The sequence below is a fragment of the Lipomyces arxii genome (genome assembly GCF_038497795.1).
Source record: "Lipomyces arxii strain Phaff 12-163 unplaced genomic scaffold V1512scaffold_12, whole genome shotgun sequence".
Taxonomy (NCBI): domain Eukaryota; kingdom Fungi; phylum Ascomycota; class Lipomycetes; order Lipomycetales; family Lipomycetaceae; genus Lipomyces; species Lipomyces arxii.
Window position 1 is genome coordinate 116,246 of NW_027117711.1, and position 24,105 is coordinate 140,350.

The 24,105-nt window shown below is 42.8% G+C and overlaps 13 protein-coding genes across 13 annotated transcripts; 8 read left to right on the forward strand and 5 right to left on the reverse strand.

Annotated features, from left to right (window-relative positions):
* Window positions 1-90: 90 nt before the first annotated feature.
* V1512DRAFT_264911 (uncharacterized protein) lies at window positions 91-1,958 on the forward strand. The gene is made up of 4 exons (XM_066916788.1): window positions 91-161; window positions 213-440; window positions 489-638; window positions 685-1,958. The coding sequence occupies exons 1-4, from the start codon at window positions 135-137 to the stop codon at window positions 1,861-1,863; spliced, it is 1,584 nt and encodes a 527-aa protein (XP_066770595.1). The 5' UTR covers window positions 91-134; the 3' UTR covers window positions 1,864-1,958.
* A 1,703-nt stretch (window positions 1,959-3,661) lies between these two features.
* Window positions 3,662-4,547, forward strand: V1512DRAFT_271813 (P-loop containing nucleoside triphosphate hydrolase protein; the record flags this gene model as incomplete). The annotated part of the gene is made up of 3 exons (XM_066917660.1): window positions 3,662-3,767; window positions 3,815-4,251; window positions 4,296-4,547. The coding sequence occupies 3 exons, from the start codon at window positions 3,662-3,664 to the stop codon at window positions 4,545-4,547; spliced, it is 795 nt and encodes a 264-aa protein (XP_066770596.1).
* Window positions 4,548-4,549: 2 nt separating this feature from the next.
* V1512DRAFT_292057 (uncharacterized protein) lies at window positions 4,550-6,951 on the reverse strand. The gene is made up of 4 exons (XM_066918283.1): window positions 6,761-6,951; window positions 6,581-6,716; window positions 4,835-6,536; window positions 4,550-4,778 (listed from the first exon to the last, which is right to left on the reverse strand). The coding sequence occupies exons 1-4, from the start codon at window positions 6,846-6,848 to the stop codon at window positions 4,599-4,601; spliced, it is 2,106 nt and encodes a 701-aa protein (XP_066770597.1). The 5' UTR covers window positions 6,849-6,951; the 3' UTR covers window positions 4,550-4,598.
* A 70-nt stretch (window positions 6,952-7,021) lies between these two features.
* On the forward strand, window positions 7,022-7,782 carry V1512DRAFT_248640 (uncharacterized protein; the record flags this gene model as incomplete). Its single annotated transcript, XM_066914563.1, has 3 exons — window positions 7,022-7,447; window positions 7,493-7,576; window positions 7,621-7,782. The coding sequence occupies 3 exons, from the start codon at window positions 7,022-7,024 to the stop codon at window positions 7,780-7,782; spliced, it is 672 nt and encodes a 223-aa protein (XP_066770598.1).
* On the reverse strand, window positions 7,775-10,077 carry V1512DRAFT_240756 (uncharacterized protein). The gene is made up of 7 exons (XM_066914236.1): window positions 9,779-10,077; window positions 9,324-9,733; window positions 8,759-9,267; window positions 8,575-8,713; window positions 8,447-8,531; window positions 7,974-8,403; window positions 7,775-7,929 (listed from the first exon to the last, which is right to left on the reverse strand). Exons 2-7 carry the CDS (start codon window positions 9,649-9,651, stop codon window positions 7,834-7,836), a joined length of 1,587 nt encoding a protein of 528 aa, XP_066770599.1. The 5' UTR covers window positions 9,652-9,733; window positions 9,779-10,077; the 3' UTR covers window positions 7,775-7,833.
* Window positions 10,063-10,993, forward strand: V1512DRAFT_276989 (peptide methionine sulfoxide reductase MsrA). The gene is made up of 3 exons (XM_066917890.1): window positions 10,063-10,476; window positions 10,529-10,829; window positions 10,876-10,993. Exons 1-3 carry the CDS (start codon window positions 10,188-10,190, stop codon window positions 10,922-10,924), a joined length of 639 nt encoding a protein of 212 aa, XP_066770600.1. The 5' UTR covers window positions 10,063-10,187; the 3' UTR covers window positions 10,925-10,993.
* A 103-nt stretch (window positions 10,994-11,096) lies between these two features.
* On the forward strand, window positions 11,097-12,158 carry V1512DRAFT_264931 (emp24/gp25L/p24 family/GOLD-domain-containing protein). Its single transcript, XM_066916789.1, has 4 exons — window positions 11,097-11,310; window positions 11,361-11,549; window positions 11,598-11,871; window positions 11,915-12,158. Exons 1-4 carry the CDS (start codon window positions 11,164-11,166, stop codon window positions 11,932-11,934), a joined length of 630 nt encoding a protein of 209 aa, XP_066770601.1. The 5' UTR covers window positions 11,097-11,163; the 3' UTR covers window positions 11,935-12,158.
* V1512DRAFT_264932 (Septin-domain-containing protein) lies at window positions 11,945-13,492 on the reverse strand. Its single transcript, XM_066916790.1, has 5 exons — window positions 13,348-13,492; window positions 12,816-13,267; window positions 12,675-12,770; window positions 12,217-12,629; window positions 11,945-12,167 (listed from the first exon to the last, which is right to left on the reverse strand). Exons 1-5 carry the CDS (start codon window positions 13,370-13,372, stop codon window positions 12,104-12,106), a joined length of 1,050 nt encoding a protein of 349 aa, XP_066770602.1. The 5' UTR covers window positions 13,373-13,492; the 3' UTR covers window positions 11,945-12,103.
* Window positions 13,493-13,868: 376 nt separating this feature from the next.
* V1512DRAFT_264934 (uncharacterized protein) lies at window positions 13,869-15,078 on the forward strand. The gene has a single exon (XM_066916791.1). The coding sequence runs from the start codon at window positions 13,889-13,891 to the stop codon at window positions 14,993-14,995; it is 1,107 nt and encodes a 368-aa protein (XP_066770603.1). The 5' UTR covers window positions 13,869-13,888; the 3' UTR covers window positions 14,996-15,078.
* V1512DRAFT_264935 (tRNA synthetases class I, catalytic domain-containing protein) lies at window positions 15,006-17,009 on the reverse strand. The gene is made up of 4 exons (XM_066916792.1): window positions 16,623-17,009; window positions 16,317-16,577; window positions 15,725-16,272; window positions 15,006-15,676 (listed from the first exon to the last, which is right to left on the reverse strand). Exons 1-4 carry the CDS (start codon window positions 16,974-16,976, stop codon window positions 15,094-15,096), a joined length of 1,746 nt encoding a protein of 581 aa, XP_066770604.1. The 5' UTR covers window positions 16,977-17,009; the 3' UTR covers window positions 15,006-15,093.
* A 1,722-nt stretch (window positions 17,010-18,731) lies between these two features.
* Window positions 18,732-20,939, forward strand: V1512DRAFT_264939 (acetyl-coenzyme A transporter 1-domain-containing protein). Its single transcript, XM_066916793.1, has 3 exons — window positions 18,732-19,638; window positions 19,683-20,507; window positions 20,557-20,939. The coding sequence occupies exons 1-3, from the start codon at window positions 19,024-19,026 to the stop codon at window positions 20,887-20,889; spliced, it is 1,773 nt and encodes a 590-aa protein (XP_066770605.1). The 5' UTR covers window positions 18,732-19,023; the 3' UTR covers window positions 20,890-20,939.
* A 125-nt stretch (window positions 20,940-21,064) lies between these two features.
* On the forward strand, window positions 21,065-22,918 carry V1512DRAFT_227380 (Glucanosyltransferase-domain-containing protein). The gene is made up of 4 exons (XM_066913873.1): window positions 21,065-21,406; window positions 21,455-21,467; window positions 21,515-22,500; window positions 22,548-22,918. Exons 1-4 carry the CDS (start codon window positions 21,149-21,151, stop codon window positions 22,788-22,790), a joined length of 1,500 nt encoding a protein of 499 aa, XP_066770606.1. The 5' UTR covers window positions 21,065-21,148; the 3' UTR covers window positions 22,791-22,918.
* On the reverse strand, window positions 22,763-23,995 carry V1512DRAFT_240775 (leucine-rich repeat-domain-containing protein). Its single transcript, XM_066914237.1, has 5 exons — window positions 23,810-23,995; window positions 23,707-23,747; window positions 23,399-23,662; window positions 23,218-23,352; window positions 22,763-23,165 (listed from the first exon to the last, which is right to left on the reverse strand). The coding sequence occupies exons 1-5, from the start codon at window positions 23,886-23,888 to the stop codon at window positions 22,983-22,985; spliced, it is 702 nt and encodes a 233-aa protein (XP_066770607.1). The 5' UTR covers window positions 23,889-23,995; the 3' UTR covers window positions 22,763-22,982.
* Between the last annotated feature and the right edge of the window lie 110 nt (window positions 23,996-24,105).

The following is a 24,105-nucleotide window of genomic DNA, read 5'->3' on the forward strand; positions in this document are numbered from 1 at the left end:
ATTGAACTAGTTTTTGAACCAGTTCAGAACTTTAAAATTAAACCAGTTGGGACAAAAAAATTACAAAATTTTGACTTTCACTTTTTGTCAAAATCATCCGCTTTTTTGTCCTTCGTTTATTAATATAGGTAATAATGAGTGAAAAGAAGGAAGTTGTTCAGGTATAGTTATATGTGTGTTTATTCTTTAGAAGACTGTTGACTCGTTATAAGGTGACAAACATCTTTGATACCATTCTGGTCCTTGACTTTGGCTCTCAGTACAGTCATTTGATCACTCGTCGTCTACGTGAACTCAATGTTTACGCTGAGATGCTTCCATGCACCCAAAAGATTAAAGATCTTGCATGGAAACCAAAAGGTGTCATTCTCTCTGGCTCACCTTACTCGGTTTATGCCCCAGACGCGCCGCACGCAGACCCTGCTGTCTTCGAACTCGGAGTGAGAATACTGCAATTCAAAATCAGATTGACACTGACAATTGCATAGGTCCCGATCCTGGGAATTTGTTACGGTCTTCAAGAACTTGCTTGGAGTCACGGAGGCAAAGTTAGTGGAAGTGAGAAGCGAGAATATGGTCATGCTACTCTTCATGTTAGCGATGACTCTTCGTTGTTTAAAGGCATTGACGAATTCCAAGTATGACTCTTGTACTTTTTTTGTTATTTAGTTGTTAAGGATTTAGGTCTGGATGAGCCATGGCGACAAACTATCAGAATTACCTGAGCATTTCAAAGTCATTGCAACTACTAACAATGCTCCATTTGCTGCCATCGTGCACGACGAATTGCCAATCTACGGCATCCAGTTCCACCCCGAGGTGACCCACACTCGTGGTGGCAAAGTATTGTTCCACAACTTTGCAATCGAAGTCTGCAAGTGCGAGCAAAACTGGACCATGGAAAACTTTATCGACACCGAGATTGAGCGGATCCGCGCTCTGGTCGGCCCAGAAGGCGAGGTCATCGGGGCCGTGTCTGGCGGTGTCGATTCTACTGTTGCCGCCAAGTTGCTAAACGATGCAATTGGTGACCGGTTCCATGCCATCTTTGTCGATAACGGTGTCATGCGTCTGAACGAGGCTCAGCAGGTCCATGCGACTTTGACTGAGGGTCTCGGCATTAATCTTAAGGTTGTTGACGCGTCCGAGCTGTTTTTAAGTAAACTTAAAGGTGTCACTGACCCAGAGAAGAAACGGAAAATTATTGGAAACACTTTTATTGAAATTTTCGAGGAAGAATCCGCAAAACTTGACAAGGCCAGTGGTGGAAAAATCGAGTATCTGTTGCAAGGAACTTTGTACCCTGACGTTATTGAGAGTATTAGTTTCAAGGGACCGAGTCAGACCATCAAGACTCATCACAACGTCGGAGGCTTGCTTGAAAACATGAAACTCAAGCTTATCGAGCCCCTTCGCGAGCTGTTTAAAGATGAAGTCCGCGCACTCGGTACCTTGCTCGGAATTTCACACGAGCTTGTCTGGCGTCATCCTTTCCCCGGCCCTGGCATTGCCATCCGTATTTTGGGCGAGGTCACTCCATCCCAGGTCGAGATTGCGCGCAAGGCTGATTACATTTTTATCGAAGAGATTCGAAAGGCCGGGCTGTACGACAGCATCAGCCAGGCTTTCGCGTGTCTGCTCCCGGTCAAGTCCGTCGGCGTCATGGGTGACCAACGGACGTACGAGCAGGTCATTGCCCTCCGCGCAATTGAGACCGTTGACTTCATGACCGCAGACTGGTTCTTCTTTGACGCCAAGTTTCTCAAAACAGTATCTAGCCGGATCGTGAACGAGGTCGCGGGAGTTGCCCGTGTGGTCTACGACGTTACGTCGAAGCCGCCTGCTACGGTTGAATGGGAATAGAGTGTTTATATACTGCTTATAAATAATAATATGGTTTGTGTATTTTTTAGTTCTCGTCTGTTCTAATAGCAATAAAGCTTAGATTATACTACATGTAAGTCGTTCTGGGCCTTCACTAAAACTAATCATTAGACAAAAAATAAAAACGTAGGCGAATGAACAAAATAAAAAGACAGCTTTATCAATAAAAATATAGACAGTATTACAATTATTGAATTGTCTCAAAAATGGCAACCAACGCATCACATAGACATACCAAAGAAGTTCTTTCCTGTCTTGAAATCTGTCGTCTACAGCAGTCATCTTATTAATTTTGTTTTAAAAAAACACTTGCCATACATACCACAAGCACGATACTATGGATGAAACGCGGATGGCACAATGCGTACGTACATGTTCATTAGTCGTGTTCGTGCATCGAGAACGTATATTAACCCTTACCCAATGATTACCGTAAAGCAAGAACATTGCAGTGTATCACATCTTGAAAGCTCAATGAAATTGTTGTCGCCTCTAAATGTTTCGACATATGCATGACTATAGATATTGTTATTAACGTCAAATAGGCTGCAAAAATTTGTATTCGCACAGTTTTTTGTAAATCCTTCGGTTTTATCGTTGGCGGTATTTGCGAGAAAATGCAAAGCGAAAGAATATGCATAGATAACTAACTGAGCAAAGGTCTTCTCAACGAGCTACCAACACGCTGCTCAACATCTTTCAAGTAATTAATAACAAAAAAAAAAACCGAAGTATTTGCTTTTCGATGCAGTAGAATGAGTATGGCAAAGTGTTAAAGGAGGAACTAGCGCGGCAGAGTGAAATGATACCTACACTGAAAGCAAATTGCCTAACTTATTTCGGCATTCTGATTAATTCGATTTTGCATTGAATTCAATTACTAAAAAAAATACCCCTATTAAATTTAAATGCTATGAAGCGTGCCAATTAAATCTGTATATCAAGTGATTTTTAAAGTATCTTTGTGGACCAGATATTTACAGACAATTAAAGTTTCGGCTAATGTATAACCGTACGTACCGCACCGTACGCGTACAATCCCAGCAAATCCAGTCTGCGTATTCATGTTTAAAATGCCAAATACGGTTTGATTGTAAAATCTTAAAACCATTTTATTGTATTTGAATGCTGTTCAAGATCAAGCAAAATTAAATAGACTTCTCAATTGGTTTAAATACCAATGCGCCGTAGCTGCCATTTGTACTAGTAAGCCCGGAATTGACGAATAGAAAGTCATTGCTCGAGTCGAATCGAATTTGTTGTACAATATATTTGGCGAAAAAAATTTGATAGAAATACTAGGCTCGTAATTGCTGATCCTTTTTTTATGTTTTGCAAATGATTTTGGTAATACTTGAAGCTGTTCATACCTTAATCTAATCTTAAAAACGTTCATAATCTTTGGTCAACAATGTTAACACTGCTTAAATTATACTGACTAGCTATAGATAAAAAAAACCCCATACGTATGGCGTAAATTTCTGCCCTCGATGTAAGTAGGGTTATGGTTAGGGGGCTCCCGGCAAACGCAAAACATATCCTCTTCTCTTGAACTGGTGATCCGCACAAACTTGGAACCCTGATATCCACAGACTCCAAAAAGATTTTTTTCACAATGCTATGGAAAGGCGCGTCACGGTTTATTCAAAATGTATCAATTGTGAAAGTAGCCCAGTTTTCAAATTTCGCACCGGTCAAATATGCAGTGAGTGTTTGGTAAATGGTGTTTGTCCGTCTGACAAGACAGGGTATCCCGGCAAAAGGAACGATTCCGAATATGCGGTTAGCTCGTGGGTTGCCACAGAAAGCGAAATTGCGAGGGGTAGATAAAGTAATTGCCGTGTCTTCAGCAAAAGGTGGTGTTGGCAAAAGTACGGTGGCAGGTAAAGAAAAGTCAACAGGTTAAGAATAAAGTTAACGACGAGCGTAGTGAACCTTGCACTATCGCTTGCAATGCAAAATAAACGGGTTGGAATATTAGACACAGACATATTTGGTCCGTCAGTGCCGAAGCTAATGAGGTTAGAAGGCAGCGAACCGCGGGTAGACGATCAAAACCGGCTGATACCTCTTGCGAACTACGGTATAACGGCAATGTCGATGGGCTTTCTGCTGCCCACCGCGGACGCACCTATTGTATGGCGTGGGTTAATGGTTATGAAGGCTTTGCAACAGTTGCTGCATGATGTCGCGTGGGATAATCTCGACTATTTAGTACTGGACATGCCTCCCGGAACTGGCGATGTGCAGCTGACAATCACACAGCAAGTCATAGTTGACGGGGCGGTGATTGTTTCGACTCCCCAAGATATCGCACTGCTTGACGCGGTCAAGGGGATCAACATGTTCAAAAAAGTCGATGTCCCGGTAAGATTAAAAGTGCTACGTCTGTACTTGGTCTGACATTCAAGGTCCTTGGCATGGTTCAGAACATGAGTGTGTTCGTCTGTCCAAATTGTAACCATGAGACTCATATTTTTGGCACTGAAGGTGTCGACCGTGAGGCACAGAGACTCGGTGTAGATGTCTTGGGGTCAATACCGCTGCACGCAAGTATCTGCAAGTTATCCGATGCCGGAACGCCAGTTGTGATCGCCGATCCAGACAGTCCTAACGCAAAAGCATACATGGACATTGCAGCCAGAATTTTACGAAAAGCCTAACTTTGTATAGAGTGCAATACCCATGAAATCAAATTGTAAATAGACATGACATTATACTATAGGCTTCCCCCGCCGTTTGTATTTTCTCGGGTCTTTCCGGCTCATCTTGGCTTTATCTCTAGTGCCCCGCCCGCCTTCCCAAAATCCAGTGTTTCGTCGTATAAACGAGTGTCTGCAATAGCCGCACATTTCGGGCCGGTAATTCTGTTCTCGGGAACACATGCCACAAATCTAAAACATTCTGTTAGCATACTGTACGTCGTATGACAAAAAGGCAAAGTACTGACCATTCTGTTTGCATGCTCGTCAAGGTGATCACTATGCTCGTTGTGACATTTGTCACAAGGAAACACTCGTTGGCAGCACGAGAATCTGAACCATCGAGTCGAACGTCGGTAATGCTTGCAAGTTCCATCGAACGGCAGCGGAGTGCCCGCTACGATTCCCAGTGATACTGTTGCGCGCTTTTTAAAATGTCCAGTGTTACCAACTGGTTCGTCTGCGACACGAGAAAACTTAACCTGTGGAATAAAGAAGGACATCTTTGCGTGGCATGAGCGGCAGTATGTCGACATTGTCTGCGCGATTCCCAGACCAGAAATACCAGTCTTGCCTGGCAACGGTTCACCGCAGGTACCACAAGCCGGCATGAACGCGCTTGGACGCATGTCGACCGGAGTGCAGCCCTGTAGATCGATGTATCCTACTCGAGGGGAGTGTTGGTGCATGAATTCTGCGACAAAGGCTGCGACTGCAAGCACGCTGCTGCATTTACCGCATGCGATTTCTTTTGAGTGGCCGGCTTTGACGTCGTTCATCTCAGTCTCGGTCTTGCATCTCGAACACTTAACTGTGAGATTGAGAAGTGTGCACTCCAGCACGCCGACGTTAATCAAACGTAAGCCAGGAATGTTGATAGATACACCACGCGGTGCAGACTTTGTATCCACAGTTGCGGTTTCGTCAACAGATTCGTCATCACTCTCGAGTTCTTCATGCGGCTGCTCAGTTTCATCATTGCTGTCATAGTATCGCCGCTCGTCTCCTTCGCTGAGATACCAATCGTCGTTGTACTCGTACCAACTTTCTTCCTCTCCACTCTCGTCGCTATTCAGCATGTCCCACTCAGGAGGAGCAGTGTATACGTCAGGAATGTCGGAAACCGACTGGATCTCAGATTCCTCGTCTTGATGCTGCTCTTCATGCACCACCGCCAACGTAGCAGCATTTTGGGTCAGAAAGTTCATGTGTGCAAAGAGCGAAAAGTCTTTATTGGCGACAGCATGAGTCGCAAAATTAGACTCCACAGCATGTGATTCCGGTGCGTCAACATCGGTGAACTTGATTGTGCAAGGGTCTAAATTGTACAGTTTAGGAATTGTCAACTGACATATCGACACGGATCGCAAACAGGAAGGCAGCGCGCTTTTGTTCACTGGTTCAAAAGGAACCTGCAACGTCGTGTCTCCAGTTTCTGGGTCTGTACTGAGCTTCTTCGTATTCTTCAATCGGACTAGCACTTGTCGTAGTTCTCTCTCACGAAGCATGCTCGCGACTTCTAACTCTGCATCCGTGTAAATCTGTTCTGGTGTTTTCGGACGTTCAGGCACCAGCTCTGCATCGTTTATTTGCAGTTTCTCAAAGTCAATATCCCATGCCGCCGCTGCGTCTTCTGCTGGCGCAGTAGGTTTTGCCGACCGGATGTTAACAATCTTAATTGTCTCGCGTTTTTCCACCGTTAAGAAATCTTCCAACCGTGCGTCCAACTCGTTTATCATCTCCAGCAACGTTTTGCCTGACCCGACAATCTGTTTTTCGAATCCTTGCTCAATATTCAGTGCGAACCCGCGTGGAATATCGGTGTTGACCACAGTCATAACCGGCGGCTCTGCAGGATATGCTTCCGGTACTAGCATCGTGATATGCAAATAAGACAAATCAAACGGAAAATCCGGATCTGAAGGTGTAAATGAGATTGTAATCATGTCCCTGTACAGATCAGCATAGTGCTTCATTAGATCAAAGAAGCATACTCATCTAGCTCAGCGTTTGGGAAGCGGGTAGAAAGCTCATTAATTTCTTGAGCGCGCGACGCAGATCCAGACGCAACTTTCAGCTTTGATCCAGCATCTCCGTGTCTAAATGGACATTCTATTCCTCGTCTACATCCTTGACTTATCAGTTCAAGACTCCATTAACGCGCATAAACTTACCCCCAGGCATGCTATAAAAACGGCAAACTGGAATGCCACTTGGTACACGTACAGCATTTGTTGAGCTTGCCTTCGAATCCTTCACCATGCCTCTTATTTGGCTAACGAGTGAGTAAGAGTTGTTCTGAACTTAGTCTTCGTCATTTCAAACACAAACCCCTTATGCGGCTCAAATTAGCGTTTCGAGACACAGACTTGTTCTTCCCGGTGGATCTTCCCAATTCAGATATACACTCAAATAACAAGAAAATGTTGCGAATAATGCCAGTTACGCGCTCATCTGCGTGTGAAATGCTACTGCGTCAGCTACGTCTTAGTATACTGCCGCGCGCACCGCGACCAGTTCAAAGGTTGAACTTCAGCTCAGCAATCGTTCGACGCGCAATTGAACCTCCGCTTGGAAAGGCTGTCAAGGTTAAGACTGGTGCTGCTGATGAGGCAGCAAAGACGGTCAAATCAAGAAAGAGGTTGCAGGCATTAGTCGACAGACTGCCCGCAAGATTGCGGCCTTATGCAGAGAAATTGCTTGGGTATCCGGGCTCATACATCTTCACGTTCATGCTGATTCATGAGCTCACTGCCATTCTGCCGCTGTTTGGACTCGTTTACTTGTTTGATTATTTGGACTTTATGCCGTCGCTATCTGGTGCGATGATTGATAAGGGTTTGGAATTTTACAAGAAGGCTGTAAGTACGTGATTGGCGACATGGTTCAAAGCTAACCGATGATAGGTACCAGAATCAGCCCTGCCTGCATCTGGTGAAGCTGCTTCTAAGTTTCTTCTTCACGGTGCTGCGGCATATGCTATAGTAAAGGTTAGTGCGGCATGGTTGTTTAATGAACTCAATTAATCAGATAGATGCTTTTCCCCATCCGACTGGTGTTCTCCATTGCTGTAACACCCATGTTTGCCAGGTGGTCAGTAATTCCGCTAGTAAACCGGTTGTCAATTATTCGCAAGGCATTGAAATCCCCCAAAAAGGGAATGAATTTTGACGATTTACCGAAACGAATGAAGTAAATTACTTTTATATTAGGCGAAGCGAGAAATGTATATATTACTTGCCAGAGATCATAGTTCTCTAAAGCAACCATCATCACCCCATTCTCCCACAATATCAGTAGACACCCAGCCTCTTGCTGAAACCGACGGACCTCTGACAAATAACTGTTTCAAGTCAGCGTACTTCTCGCTTTCATCTTGTAACTTACGCTTCCTCGCCGGTCTTTGGCTTGTAATTGTTCGACATCTTTGACGACTGCCTCGAGCGATGGTAAAACCGATCCAAACACACGAATCGGTCCAAGATTTCTGTAGTCTAACAGGTGAGTCTGGCAGAGCGAGCCAGCGGTGCACGCGTGAGTCAAGGCGTAGATGATGTGTGTCCCAAGCAACGCCCGCGCTAGCGACAAATCTTCCGACGTGAACGAGTCTGCGGATTTGTCTTTTGAAGTGCAGCTTAGTGACTCTAGCGTCGGTGGTTGATCTTCGTGGGTATACAAAATACGTAGGTTGGAGAACCCGCGTATTATGGGAGCGGGAAGAGTACCAAATGCTAAAATTCCTTCGGCCCTTTTTATTCTCAAATTAACTAGCAAGTTAGGTGTATAAGCTGTAATTTCCCGAAGGGTTTTGGGTGATCTGTAATGTTAGTTTGTTTTTTTTCACAAGTAAAAGCGCTTACATTATTAAGATGGATGGGTTGACAGCCTTGACTGCATCAATGTCAAATCCATGACCAGTCGTACCACAGAGCACCACGGTTGCGCCTAATCGTTATAACTAAAGCTTACTCCGATGGAATGGACATACCAGTGGCGAGTGCGCTAAACAAAAGGACTCTGCTGTAAAGACCCTGCAAAGGTTCGACGGGTACGACAACATCTGTTGTCTTCCAAGTGTGCCCATGAGGAATGATTCTGAGCTGAGCGGCAATGGCGGCAACTAGATTCTATGATTGTCAGCGCGATACTGTGAAGATTAGCACTCGACTAACTTTATGAGTAAATTCTGCCTTTAAAACTTCGCCATTGCTTCTAGTGTAGGGCACAATCACAGCAGTTTCTGCAAAGTTGTCTTCGACTGACGATTGCTTCTCGCTTGGAAGGCGGCTTGACGAGGACACGACTTGGTCCCACGTGTGCACCAGGATTGAGCCACCCAAGACAGTTCGTAGCTGACTACTCCAATCCATACGGGCATCACCTGCGGTATCAACTAGTACTATACACTTTACCGATGAAGGAAGAGTGAGTGTATTAAAATCGAGCGCTCCGGCGACACAGACCAGAATTTCAGGCTCTGTGAGTTTAAGACAAGCAGTAAGAATGCCACTGTCGTTAGTCAGAGGGAGCAGAACAGAAGCAATGTTATAGTGAGCACAGGCGAACGAAGCAACTATGTTTTCGATGCAGTTTGGCAAACAGATTGCAATTCTTTTAACGTTTGCAACAAAGTGGTTAAACTGGTTTGCAGCAATATGAAGCTTAGGAGTAAGATCGCTCTCTGTGAACGAAGTCAGATTGTTCTTGTTCCTTTAGCAACAGTCAACAACGACATACCATGATTGTAATACTTTATTTGGCCCGATTCTTTATCAAAAGTCCCGATTTTTCCAGCTTTCGCTAAATCCCACACATCACGTAAATCTCCATCACGGAATGAATGACCTTCACGAATATTGAGCCCAGAAACCAAAGGATAAGTGAAAGGGGTTATAATTGACCTGTGAATAGCAGATTCATCTGAGTTACGAACAGGAGAAATTGAGGACTGGTGGAATAGAGCGAAAGGATGGAGATCAGGATATTTCTGGGTCACGAAACGAATTGCGAGTGCCAGAGCAGAGAGACCAAAGAGAGCAGTAGTTAATGGAGGTAGATCAAACATTGTATTTAAACTGAATCAAAGTGAATTGTCACTAAATTTGACATTTCTCAGAGTGAAATTTGTTTGTTTAAGCGTGAGCAGTCTACTTTAGTGAGAAAACGTCATTATTTATACCCCAGGATCTTACCTAATTAATGATCACTTTCTAGTTACTGTTTGACCACTTTAATGGGAATTGTCACAATTAAATCAGCAGTTTCTTTCAATGATAAAATGTATATTAATTAGTTAATTCTGATGTTTAGTTAAGGCAGTGTAGTGAGTGGCGGGTCTGTCAGTATGAACAATGTTCAATTATGACAACTTTTATACTAATTATTTAATCAATAAAGAATAGTATCAAATATAAAAAGCAAATTCACTTTATTCAATTGCAGGTAAAAAAATAAAATCATTGAAGACTTGTCATAAATACGTCATTGTTCTTGACTCGATATAAATATGTCTGATGAACTTCACCAATACACTACGCCGTTAGTCGCAGCATCACCACTCTGGCAAAGATAATCACTTATTCCGTTCCATTCATACTTACAATGCTAATGGCTTCATTTTTTCAATTACTTGTTAAACCTCTTCGAAGTACTTCGATCATGCCAGTAACTCCAGCTGGTATCACATCAGCAGGCCCAATTTCTGCTACTTTGACTGTACCTGAAGGCACTGAAGTTGCGACTGTTGCAGCTGGATGTTTCTGGGGTGTTGAACATATTTACAGACAGTATTTTGGCAATGGTAAAGGTTTACTAGATGCTCGAGTTGGATACAGTGGAGGGTCTAAAGAGAATCCAACTTATAAAGAAGTTTGTGGTGCTGACACTGGTCGTAAGGGATATCATAGTGCGTATTTGTGACTTCGATACTAAGTAAGTATTAGATGCCGAATCTCTTCAGATCTTGTTTGATCCAAAGATCGTGTCTTATGACACTTTGATTGACTTCTTTTTCCGGATGCATGATCCTACTACAATGAACAGACAGGGTCCAGATCGTGGTCCTCAATATCGATCTGCTATTTTCTATCATTCAGACGAGCAGAAGAAGACAGCGGAAGAAGTCAAGCAGCGATTGCAAAAGAACTTTTATACTGAGAAGATTGTCACTGAACTTATTCCAATTGGAGTATTTTGGGATGCTGAACAGTATCATCAATTATATCTTGATAAGAATCCTTATGGGTATGCTATGTTATATGGTAGTTATTGATAGAGCTAATTGATATAGATATGAATGCCCTACTCATTTCTTAAGAACTACTCCAATGTCAAAATGAATGTGAATTTCGTGGAGTCATTTTGTACTCATTCGTTTGATAGTTAATGGATAATTTATTGATAGTTAACTGTTGTTTTAGCAGTATTGTAGACCGTAACAAGTAGAATGTGTTCAGTATGGTCACTGTAGTCACTGTATAGTTAAGTAGTGAATATACTCCCAGCGCAAATGTCACTACTACTCCTTTCACTACGCGTCTGAAGCCTGTCACTAAACACTTCAACCTTCATCAATAAAATGACTGCAAACTTACTGATTTTATTTTCGTTATTCGCGTCTTATGTGACCGCAACCGCATTGACTTATAGTGTAGCCGCGAACGAGCGAGCGTGTTTTTATGCTCAAGTCGATCAACCAGGCTACAAAATCGCATTTTACTTTGCTGTATGTCTTTGCTTGACAATGTAATTGAATCGCGTTTGACTGATTGTCAGGTTCAAAGTGGAGGATCGTTTGATATAGATTACTCGGTTCATTCACCAAGTTTGAAAGTCATTGTCAGCGGAGAGAAGGAACGACAGGGCGATTTTGTGTTTACGGGCAATGAAGTTGGAGAGTACAGATTCTGTTTCTTAAATGAAATGTCGACTTTTGCAGAGAAACTGGTTGATTTTGAGATTGCAGTATGTATTTCTAATCGAACTATGAAGATCGCGTTCTAATTACATCAGGTTGAGAATGAAGTCAGGGCAGAATTGCCCATCAAACAAGCTGGAGGCACAGAAGACGAGTCGTCTACGCTAGATAACAGTATACACTCACTCTCTGGCAAGTTAACGTCAATCTCCCGCACTCAAAAGTATTTCCGGACACGAGAGAATCGTAACTTCAGCACAGTCAAGTCTACAGAGTCGCGTATATTTTGGTTCTCAATCGTCGAAGTCCTTGCTATCGTTGGCATGGCCATTTTCCAGGTCTTTGTCGTCCAGTTCTTCTTCACTGGCTGTAAGTTCACCATTCTAATGCTCGATTATTCTGACGTCTTTAGCCCGTAAAGGATTCGTTTGAACTGCAAGTCTAAAGGTGTAGATGTGTATGTATATAATTTGGCAGATCCTTACAGTACAATACAGTCACTCTCAACTAATAGCACGAAAGCAAACAAAAGTTATACAAAGTGGTACAAACAATATCAAACCCCAGAAACAATACAAGTTTTGTTAAGTAAGCGTCGTGTCTAACGTCTGTAATTTCTGCTCTGTGCAGTTGTATTATCAATATCAATCTCTAACTCCTTGATACTAAACCCAATTAGCAATCAGCAGCAAACTTGCCCAACAATTACCGTACCTATTGTGAATGGTTTCCAAATCCCGGTTAAGCCGATCTCGTTCAGCGATGAGTCGGGTTTCCCATTGTCTGAATCTGACTTCTTCATTCTTTACTTGTTCCGTGAATCGCCACTTGAGCGCCTCTTCTTCCTCCTTGAATTTGGGATTATCCAATTTTCTCGGCCGCGACTCGCCAAACTTTCTGGTCTCCATCTGCTGTGCTCTGTACGCCTCATAATGCTTCTCTTCAGTCGAGCTTATGAGATCAAGCATATTGTTCCGGATCAGCACGTTTCTCAGCTTCTTAAAGTCGCTGTGTGCCTCATTCTCAACCTCAGCAACTCCCCATAAGTACTGGCGGCCCTTCACAATGCGGCCGTCTGGGGTCTCGACATCAGTCTCGGATCCAATCACAGAGAACGGCATGGACGCCTACCTTTGTTAGCTGCATGCCAAGCTGGTTCTACATAAACATACAATAGCCTCCTTTGCTTCTGCAACAGAGGCAGCGTCGTCCTCATCAATAGGAGGACAGTAGATTTTGATTCCCTGAGCCTCAATGACAGTAAGAATCTACGCCATTAGCTTAATCCAAATCTACAACCGACCTAAACTCACTCTCTCCTTAAATTTTAGCAAATCGCCCTGTGACAAAGTATCTGCCTTCGCAATAACAGGAATCAAATTGACTCTGGTGCATAGACGTTTCATGACCTCAATGTCCAGTGGCTTCAAGGTATGGCCAGTGGGTCTGATGAAATACAGACAAGCATGGACTCTCATATCGATCTTATTTTCGCGGTGAGGCTGCTGCTCTTGGATCATATAGCTCTCATGTTGATCATCCAAGAACTCAATAATAGGGCTCCATGAATCCTTATTGTTGACATAGTCACCGAATCCTGGCGTATCGACCACAGTCAGACGGACCTTGAAAAATCGCTCTTCGATCTCCGCCTTTGTGATTTCAATCTCAACAGTTCTGTCTGTCTGCTTTGGATGTCTGCGTCTATTGTCTGTATAACTCTTGATTGTGGTTGAGAACAAAGTGTTGACGAATGTAGTCTTGCCTATAAATGACCAGTCAGAATCGATATTCAGTACAGATACAGCATTACACAGCTATTTCAAGCAAATAAATAATACATACCCAGCCCAGATTCACCACAGACCATGACAGTAAACGCAGCACCGCGTTTAAACACAATCTTGCGCCTTGTGAATTTGTCAACACCAGTCCAAATTAACCACGACGCGTCTTATAGTCGCATAGTAAGCAGTCAGCAACTCACCTCTGGTCTGGTAGACCATCGATTCCAATGTTAGAGGTAGCCATAAGTATCTCTTTACTCTGATTTATATTGCGTGAAATCTGGTCTTGTACAATCAAGTGCTGAATATTTGATTAAGTAGAAGAAAGGGGGGGGGGGGGTCTCTCATAGCATTGCGGCCACATCTACACGCGTAACAGTGATTGTTTTGGAAATAATTATACAGACGTCGCAGCACAAAAATTGTGTGATATAGTACCCAGTATACAGCTAATTTATATTTTGGTGCTATACGTACGCTCTAGGCTTAAATTCAATTCTATGACTATGTTTCGCGAACAGTACCATTTTAACAACTTTTTCTCTAGACCGAAGTCTTTTAACATTCAATTCATTTTCGACATTTTCAACCCAGCAAAAATGGTCAGAATATCTCCGTTTTCTCTTGCAAGACGGCAATTGACCTCAGGACGGTTATTACTGGCTTGCAAAAGTGTCTGTACACGGCCATTGACTACAGGAACAGAAACAACGACGTATGAAGGCGCGTTGGAACTTCTACGGCAGACAACGACACGGTTGAAGCTTGCTTCGAGTTCGGCTCAGAAACAAAATCAGGAAGAAGCGCTAGCGGCGACTTTAAGGTCAAAGGGTAAGCCTAAAGTCAAGCCGACCTTGACGGCCGAAGAACGACGAATGACGCAGCGCGAAATGGCGCCGTCGGGTTGGCTGGTTAATCGGGTTGCGCTTCAGGCAACGACTCTGGAAACGATTCAAGAGGTCAAAGCCGAGTTGATGCGACTGCATTCGAGAAAATTGTTCAAATTCTCAGAACTACGTGCAGAACAGTTAGTGCGGTCTTGGATCCTCAAAGGGTTTTACAAGGAAGTAGCAGAGCTCATTGCGCGTCCAGCAGTTTATGGCCTGAATCTGTACCCATCGGTCAAAAAGAACTTCATGCGAGCACTCGCTATTCGTGCTGATGCGCTTTATTGGAACATCTCGCATGTTTACAAGATTTCAAGGACATTAAAACGGTTCAGTCCTTTACAGTCAGCAGACCCAATGGTTTTGGCACTTGCTCTTTCTGGATACGCTGCAATGAAGGTTAATACTACGCCTGGAGATGAAAGCCCACAGGCACAGCAGTACCAGAAAAGTTTTGACGAGGCGGTAGAAAAGATTTTAACCGCGTTGAACAACTCATGGACTTCATTCCCGCAAGTTCCAGTGTACTCCAAAAAAGAATTTCACAGCGAGAAGAACTATGTTGCTAATCTGAACCGCTCAATCATTGATTACGACCTGGCATTATACGGATTAAAGACATTCTCTGGCACTGTCACACACAACCAGGACTTGATATTGAAAGCAGTCCCACAGGTACAGTCCCAAATCAAAGTGATTGAAAAAATTGTTCAAGAGTCGGGTAGTTTAAGAAACACCACTGACGTGTATAAAACTGTTTTTCTTCAAGAAAAGGTCGAAAGCTCTGGTGAAGAGATTCCAAACACCGATGAGCAATAATTACTGTACATATCATATATTTTAATGTATTCATATATAGCGAATTGTATATACTAACATCAACTTTTTACACCATTGCGAATACACAACAGCAGACTCTATGCTTTCTTTGCACCGTACTTTTGAACGACCTTGCCGTCAGGGATGGTAAAAAACACAGCAGGCTGTCCATTGGCATAAGCAGTGTCCAACCTATAGTATCCCTTTCGTTCAAACTGGATGATGTCGCCAACCTTCATGTCGCGCACGTTAAGGTCACCGAATCCAGGAGTGTGGAACACTGTATTGGGGTTCACAAAATCTTTAACGTCGTCAGTGTCAGCAAGCTTGTCTTTGGTGATTAGATAATCAAAATCAACCAAGTCAATTGGAGTAGCTTCCTCTGTAGCAGCAAGCCAGGTTATTTTCTTTTCGGTTTTTCTGAAGTCACCTTCAAGGTTCAAAACAGCGTCAATTCCAGTCACGGTCTCACCTTCCTTGTGAATTGTTTTCAAAATTGCATTACCCCAGTCCATAAGCGTAATTTCCTCACCTTCCTTGAACGTCAGAGCATCCTCCTGGTCAACGTAGACCTCAGAGGCGTAAATGACTTGCTTCACACCAACAGCAGGGTTCTTCTTGTGCTTCGGCTTTTGCTCCTTGTAGGGCACAGCTGGGCCGCCTTCAATGGTTATCTTGACGCTAGTTGATTGTTAGCACCTTGACACTGCACATACGCATACAACTTACACGTTCTCTTTCACAACAGCAGTGTGTCTGGGCGCAACAGGATCAATAACCTTCTTATTGGTAGCCCAAATCAAACTCCAGTCGAAATTCATGATATTCTTTGACGGACCTTGACCGAGAATGAAATTTCTTAGTCCTTCAATAGTCATTCCACGTCTGCGAACACCACGGACGGTAGGGAATCGAGGGTCGTCCCATCCTGAGACGAGACCTTGATCGACAAACCACTGCAGCTTACGCTTACTCAAAAGAGTCTTGATAAAGTTGATCCTGCTGAAATCCCAAATATACACTTTGCGAAGCTTGAGCGCCTTCAACACCCATTCGTATTGTGCGTTTCTATCACGGTACTCAATAGTTCGAAGAGCGTGAGTGACGCCCTCATGCGAGTCAACAATGGGACAACAAAAATCATACGTTGGATATATTTTCCAAGTAGCCCCAGTTCTGTGATGGGGAGTCAAATTGCAACGGTAGATGACAGGATCTCTCAAGGTCTTATTTGGACTGGTGATTGAGATTTTAGCACGAATGCAATTTTTCAAACCCTGAAATGTTAGAATCAAACACTTTTGAAACTAGAATGACTCGCCTCCTCAGTTCCGTCTGCCATCTCCTGAAACCATTTAAGATTCTCTTCAACGGTACGTTCACGACGGCCACTGGCAATACCTTCGGTACGCTCGTATCGCATCTGCTCAACCGGAGTATCATCGGCATATGCCTTACCTTCCTTGATCATCTGAATGCAGTAATCGTACATCAACTGGAAATAGTCGGATGAGTATGTAATGATGTCACCTTTAATTCCAAGCAATTCAAGATCCTCAAGAATAGAGTCCTGGAACTCAACCTGTAAATTTTTAGTAAATTACAAACAAATTTAATTACTACTTGCATTCTCCTTGCTGGGGTTGGTATCATCAAATCGAATAATGAGCTTCCCGTGATAAGCCTGAGCAAAATACTGATTTAACAAAGCTGCTTTCGCGTGTCCAATGTGAAGATATCCGCTGGGCTCAGGTGGGAATCTAGTCACGACCTTTCCGTCCTCGGCATTCTGCAAGTTGATGTTGTAGTTTGGTCCGCCATCTTTGCCTTTTGGGGCGGCACCACCGCTCTTTGCAGGTTTCGGGCCTTTGACTTTCTTTGGCTTTACGGGTGCAGCTGCAGTAGGAGCGGACTCCGGTGCAGGAGAGGGAGAAGGTGCTGTTTCAACAGGAGGAGTGTCAACTTTTATTTCTTCGGCCATTGCGTGGGATCAATTGCTGTATTGAAAGTCTTCTTGTCTGTCTCGAAAAGAAACCGAGTTTTTTCTCTTGATGTAAATCTGGGTTAGGGCTATATATTTAGTTAATTGTTTTGACAGTTACAGTTTTGTAGGGTAATAGCCAAGAAAACTAGATACAACTGTGAAAGCATAAGATCTCCAACAGGAGAAACTTCATCTAAAATCACGTCATAATGAAAAGTGACTACATTGTAAGAATTTGCGTTGTAAAAGGGCCTAAATTAAGGGTTAAAGGGCCGGGAATTCAGTACGTGAACAGTCGTGGCTGTCATCCAACGATTCACGTATGCGTACGTTGCGGCTGGGAGCGTATGCAGCGTAAGTTTTGTTCTTAACCGCTGATGTACGTTAGCGCAATCTATTGCTAGTTATATAGCAGGACTGAGTAATTGAACAAGTCAAAATGCACGTACTGATGAACTTTATACTTTTTTCATCTTCAGTTACCAATATAGAGCCAGAAACGATTCTTCAGTGTTTATGTCTACTCACATAATAGCCAAAACTACATACTGCGGTGCCAAATATTGCATTTGAATTCCACAATGATGATGCATTGCACTAAGCAATACTGTGGCTCAGTTACCGATTCCAACGCCCACATCAACTCAAGTCTGCTTTTTGCATGATACTTTTGGGCCTTAACAAAGAAAATAATAGTTTGCACTATTGAATTCCACAAAAACAGATTTATATGGCAGACAAGGTTTGAGTCCAATAGTGGAATAGTCACAAAAACTTATCAGAATATACCGTCATTGCTAATGAGCTAAAAGATGAAAGTGCTTGTATCGGCATTGTTATTTCACATTCCTAAAAACTAAACGCAAATGTAATGCCCCCAATAGCAAGTAAGTACACGCCAACAATTTGGAAGCAAGTTACCGGAACATTGGTGTTTCGTATTTCGATGGACGGCACGTAAGTGTGCCACAAATACACCATCGTCGAACACAACAGTCAAAGCTCTCGCAAACATCTAATAATGACCAATTGGACCTGGCCAAGACCGGCCCGTAGTCGGCAGTCATAGTCCCTTCGCGGATGGCATGAATACTTAGCAAGACCTTATGCTTTTGTACTTAAATGCACAGCGCTCTTAACGAGTTCCCACCTTTGCGCAGTCACATTAAGGAAGACAGGCTCATCAAAAAGCAGCTACATTAGTATGCAGCATCAAAAAACTGACTTTGAACCAGTTTAATGTATTAAAGGTAAATATGCAAATACTTCGGACACAGGTATGCAGATCGACCAGTCGAGTCGGTGTTTTTTATACTTTCAACAATAGTACTATCAGCAGAAGCAAGGTCAGGACTAGAAATTGCATTACAGCTTTTGGGTCTTTCATAGAACAGAAAGTAAATATGACAATTAAGCAACGCAGAAGCAACTTCAAAGACGATTATACAAACGCAGCACAATTAAATTTAGAAAGTAAAATACAGGCGTATAGGGACATGGTTACATTTGCTCATAAAGAGTAGCGTTGCAAATAACTGCGCTTCCCTATACAGCAAAATTACCAACTTAAGTCCTTTCTACAAAGCCCCATTTCTTGTAGTTCGTCAATATTGATACCAATACTGCATATAGATTAGGTCGAGTTCCATTTTGTAAGAAACGGCAAAAGGACATTGTTAAGGGTAAGGAAAAAAGGAGTGTTCAACGAACAGCATTATAGCTTTAAAGCTTTAAAGCTAAACAATACTTGCGCTTATACTCGTATTCGGGTCTCGATACGAATGTAAAAGAACAAGTGTCGAGAGTAGTAATCCAAACACGACGCGTTTCAATTTTTTAGATCCGTTTTTCTCTACAATCAGATCTACACTAGCATAGTTTATTACGTGTTCAAGAACAGTTTATTTAATCATAATTGGAATATTTGTTTAGTTTCCATAAGTGAAGATTGTATTTGCAGGCACTGCTCTCTTTAAGTTAGAGCGATCAATCTAGGTCCCTTACACAGGCTATTACTTTGCTCTCTAGGCGTGGTCTCTATCAAATGAACGCTACTGTTGACGATACAAACGAGTTATCTACAGCTCGTTCTCGTCAACCGTTTACAAGATCAGAGGGTGGTGGCATGGCTCGTGGAAGCAGCTATTTGTATGAAGAGGATGAACATGAGTTAGAAGATCTGGGCGCATCAAACTTTGATGGACAGCACCACGTGTCAGTTCCACCACGGCATCGACCAGGTAGTGCGAGACTACCGTATGATGAAGATGATAAGTCTGCTAGCGGCAACAACAGTCCAATCAGTTCCAATGGAAAACGGTTCAAGGAAGAGCCTGCAACATCGTTATGGAAGCTCCCTCCAGCGGACTTTCGAAATTTTGCATTGCTTTGTGTTCTTTATTTACTTCAAGGAGTTCCTGTAGGTCTTGCTATGGGTTCAGTTCCGTTTTTGCTCAAGAGTAAATTGAGTTATGGCCAGGTCGGTCTTTTCTCGCTGGCCTCGTATCCTTACAGTATGAAGTTATTATGGAGTCCTATAGTGGATGCTATCTATTCTCGAAGAGTAGGCCGGAGGAAAAGTTGGATTGTTCCAATTCAGACTGTCAGTTCGTTTATGCTTCTGTGGTTAGGTTCTCATGTTGAAAAGTTAATGGAAGATGTAAGTGCTGCCTGCATAAAAAATGTTTCTAATGGGTTTTATAGGCCGAGAAATCTTTAGGATTTATAACACTTGTGTTTTTTACACTTGTTTTTCTCTGTGCGACGCAAGATGTAGCAGTTGACGGTTGGGCTCTTACACTGATGTCACAGCCAAATCTGTCGTACGCCTCTACTGCACAAACTATTGGTCTTAACTCGGGATACTTTTTAAGTTTTACTGTGTTTTTAGCGCTGAATTCACCTGAGTTTGCAAACAAGTATTTCCGATCTGTGCCTTTAGATACTGGTTTGCTGTCGATGAGCACGTATCTTAGATTTTGGGGATGGGCGTATTTGTTTATGACTCTTGCGCTTCTTGTTGGAAAAACGGAGGAAAAAACTAAAGATCCGAAGGATGGCAAAGGCGGTCTCACAGGTGTTTACACGTCAATGTGGAAAATTGTCAAATTGCCAAATATTCAACTTTTTATGTTCATTCATGTTTTAGCAAAGTTCGGTTTTCAGGCTAACGACGCGGTGACAAACTTGAAGTTAATTGAAAAGGGTTTGTCTAAGGAAGATTTGGCGTTGACAGTGCTCATTGATTTTCCTTTTGAGATTGTTTTTGGTTACTACGCGGCTAAATGGTCGGTTGGAAAGCGCCCACTTCGACCGTGGCTCTTTGCTTTTGTTGGTCGACTTGGCTGCGCGTTACTGGCTCAGCTTCTCGTCGTATGCTTCCCAAGAAACGGGGCCGGGTCTTTTTACTTGCTTCTAGTCATTCTGGTGCATGTGCTGGGCTCATTTATGAGCACCGTGCAGTTCGTTTCAATTAACGCGTTCCACGCACAGATTGCAGATCCAACAATTGGTGGCACATACATGACGGTAAGAAATATTGCATTGCTATTTGGTTTAGTATTAACATTCTATTTAGACGCTCAATACAGTCGCCAATCTTGGAGGCCAATGGCCTCGTGTGCTCGTTTTGTTTGCGGTCGACTATTTCACCAAGGCCACCTGCGAAATGGACGCTTCTAAGGCTACCGAGGACCAAATCAACACTTTCATTCCGTTTTCGTGTGCCAAACAGGTAGACAAGCAACAGTGTACGACGCTAGGAGGGATGTGTGATATGAAAGTAGACGGATACTACGTTACAAATATGATCTGTGTGAGTGTTGGAGCACTGCTATTTTTTGGATTCATTCGCAAGAAGATCATGTATTTGCAGACATTAGACATTAGCAAATGGCGGGTTGAAAAATGAGCTGGATGATGAGATTTATTGTATATATCGAATAAACATATCCTAATTTAGTAATTGTCATCTTGTCCTGAAATATTTCTATTTTGGGATAGTGGGCTGAAACCCTAATCCGCAACAACGGATCTGCGCCTGTTCAAGGTCGTCTGTCCCGAGGAACGTTACGCGTCAATAGTCAGAATTTGCACTGTTTGAAGTTTGACCGCTGCCTCCACGTTCATTACACTTTTAGCACAATTTGTCTTTTATAATTGTCACCAAAATGGTAGTTTCAATATCTAAGTTTATTACAGCCTTGGTCGCTTTTGTGTCACTGGCGGCAGCTCTTGCTCCAATCGCCATAAAGAACAACAAGTTTGTTGACATGAATGGAGACCCATTTATTATTGTTGGCGTGGACTATCAGCCCGGTGGTCCTGCAATTTATTCCGATTCCGCTAGTTCCGACGTGCTTAGCGATGCTGATGTCTGTCTTCGTGACGCGTTTTTGTTGCAAAGTTTAGGGGTAAACACTATTCGAGTAAGTTTCTCGTTTTGCTTGTGTTAAATTTGTACTGACATTGTTTAGATTTACACAGTTAGTATGTAGCATGGGTTACAGTTGGGTTGGTATTCTCTAACAATATAGGTCCTTGGCTCAATCACGATGCCTGCATGTCTATTCTTAACGCTGTTGGAATTTACGTCATTCTCGATGTTAACAGTCCTCTTAGTGGTGAATCAATTAACCGCTATCAACCACAAGACTCGTACAACCGGGGATATATTGGTCGCGTTTTTGCTATTTTGGACGCGTTTATTGGATACCCTAACGTGCTTGGGTTTTTTGCCGGCAACGAAGTTATCAATGACGCGACCTCAGCTGGTGTTGCTCCTCCTTATATGCGAGCTGTGCAACGTGACATGAAAAACTACATTGCGCGTCACAGTAACCGTACTATCCCTGTTGGATATAGCGCTGCTGATGACTCTGCTTTGCGGGTCGCCGGCTGGGAGTACTTGCAGTGCACTAACAGCGATGAAGATGTACAAATGTCGCGATCTGACTTTTACGGATTGAATTCTTACTCTTGGTGTTCCGGTCGCGATAACTTCCAGACAAGTGGATACAGCTCTTTGATTTCTACGTTTGCCAACTCGTCTATTCCATTGATCTTTTCTGAATTTGGATGCAATGTAATAAGACCACGTACATTTACCGAAATAAATGGCGGCGTGTATACTCCGCAGATGATGTATGTGTTTGACGGTGGTTTGATTTACGAATATTCAGAAGAAGCAAATAACTATGGTCTTGTCACCATTGACAGCGATGGATCGGTCACCTTGAGCGCAGAATTCGTCAACCTTCAGAACGCGTATGCCAACATCACTTACACTGAAATTTCTTCCGATGCAACAATTGACTCGGTTGAGCCGCCTCATTGTAACGCTGACGCGATCAAAACCTTAGATTCGTCATTTGACTCATCTTTGTCTCTTCCACCTTGTCCGGCCCAGGACCTTCTGGAGAATGGAAGCGGAAACAATAATCTTGGACGTTGGATCCCATTGAGTGATATGGCAACTAACTTCAGTATTACCGATGCGAACGGAAACGAAATTACCGACAAGGTGGGTTCATCACTTGTTTAGTGATCAAATTCAGCTAACGTGTGTAGAGTATCAATGATGTTTCCAATCAGACGTACTACTACACTTCCGTGACATCTTCGCCTGCCACTTCTTCTAGCACAGCAACTCCTACGTCAACTTCAACATCGACACCAGCCATTAGCACCAGCAACGATCCAAGCACTACCAGCACCACTGTTTCGACATCTACTTCTGGTGCTATGATGTCAAGCACCTCCAGCAACATGTTGCTAGTTATTTTGGGTTTTCTTGGCGTCACTTTGCTGTAATTAAGACATTGCGATTCAATTTTGTGTTTCTTTTAGCGTCGTAAAGACGGAAAGTGTCAAAGTGTCAAAGTGTCACAATGCTCATGTATTTTTATCACCAGATAGGTCTGGAAAAAACTTTTTTGCAAGTCCTAGTGCACCTGTAAGATCTAAAATACACGTAAATTATGGTACAAGACTGGTGTGTAACGGTCACGCGCGTTCAAGGCTGCGCAAGACCTGTTCTAACCGTTCAATTTCAGCCAGCGTCTTTGCACTCCTTAGCTGCTCAACAATCTTTTCACGCTCCATTGCCGTCAGCTTTGCGCGGCCATTCTCTTTTCCATTCGTGGCTTCTACTTCAAACGTTCGTGCTTTGGCGACTGATGTCGATAACTAGATATATATAAGCATTTTTGACGAACCAGCTCAGAACAGGTACACGAACTTTTGTGGCGAGTGGAGTAGGATCACTTGGTGTGCCGAATAACTTTGCAGCTTCCTCTCGCTCAACCTGTTTTACTCTTTCAAAATCAAGTATTCGCACGCTTGGAATTCTCCAGATCACCCAAGGTCGATAATACTGATACAGTTAGGTACAATACCTTGCGAGCATACAATGAACATACCTCTAGACGTGTCACGGGGTTATTAAGTAGTGTAAGATATGTCAACTGTTTTAAATCTTTTAATCCTTCCAAATCAGATAAATTCGATATCGAGTTCGATGTGAGAACAAGCGTAGTCAAGTTTGGAATTGAATTTGATATTGTAGGCGCGACGTGAGTAAGCCTATTCCGAGCAATAAACAGTCGTTTTAATCGAGGCAATCGAGGTATATTTGTGAGATGTGTAATGTCGTTGTCTGTCAAGTCAATAGCATCGTTAAGATCCTGAAATGTTAGTGAGTTATTCTAAGCAAACGCCTGGGTCTTACTCTTGTGACACCCAAGTTCTCAATCATTGGAATTTTATGGCCTATTTAAATAGTTGTTAGTATTCTAATGTACTTGAAGACCAATTCAATCCGTCAAACAAACCTCGTAATGCCAGTTCTCTATCTTTAAGAGGATTGATATATGACGGTGCACTATTGATGAGATCTGCTGTGAGCTTCATATTAAATAATGTGATAATTCTGCGTTATTCTGTAAATCGCAGTCTTTTAGTTGTTAATTGAATATAAATCGTCGTGGGTTTTCGTATACTGGAGATATTGATATGACTGTTTTCAATTTTCTTTACCCTCTCAACTTTAACACTAAACCCTTGTATTCGATAGCATGTAGTCAAATGCGTGTGCTTATTACATTACAGAATCCCTGTTGCTTCTACA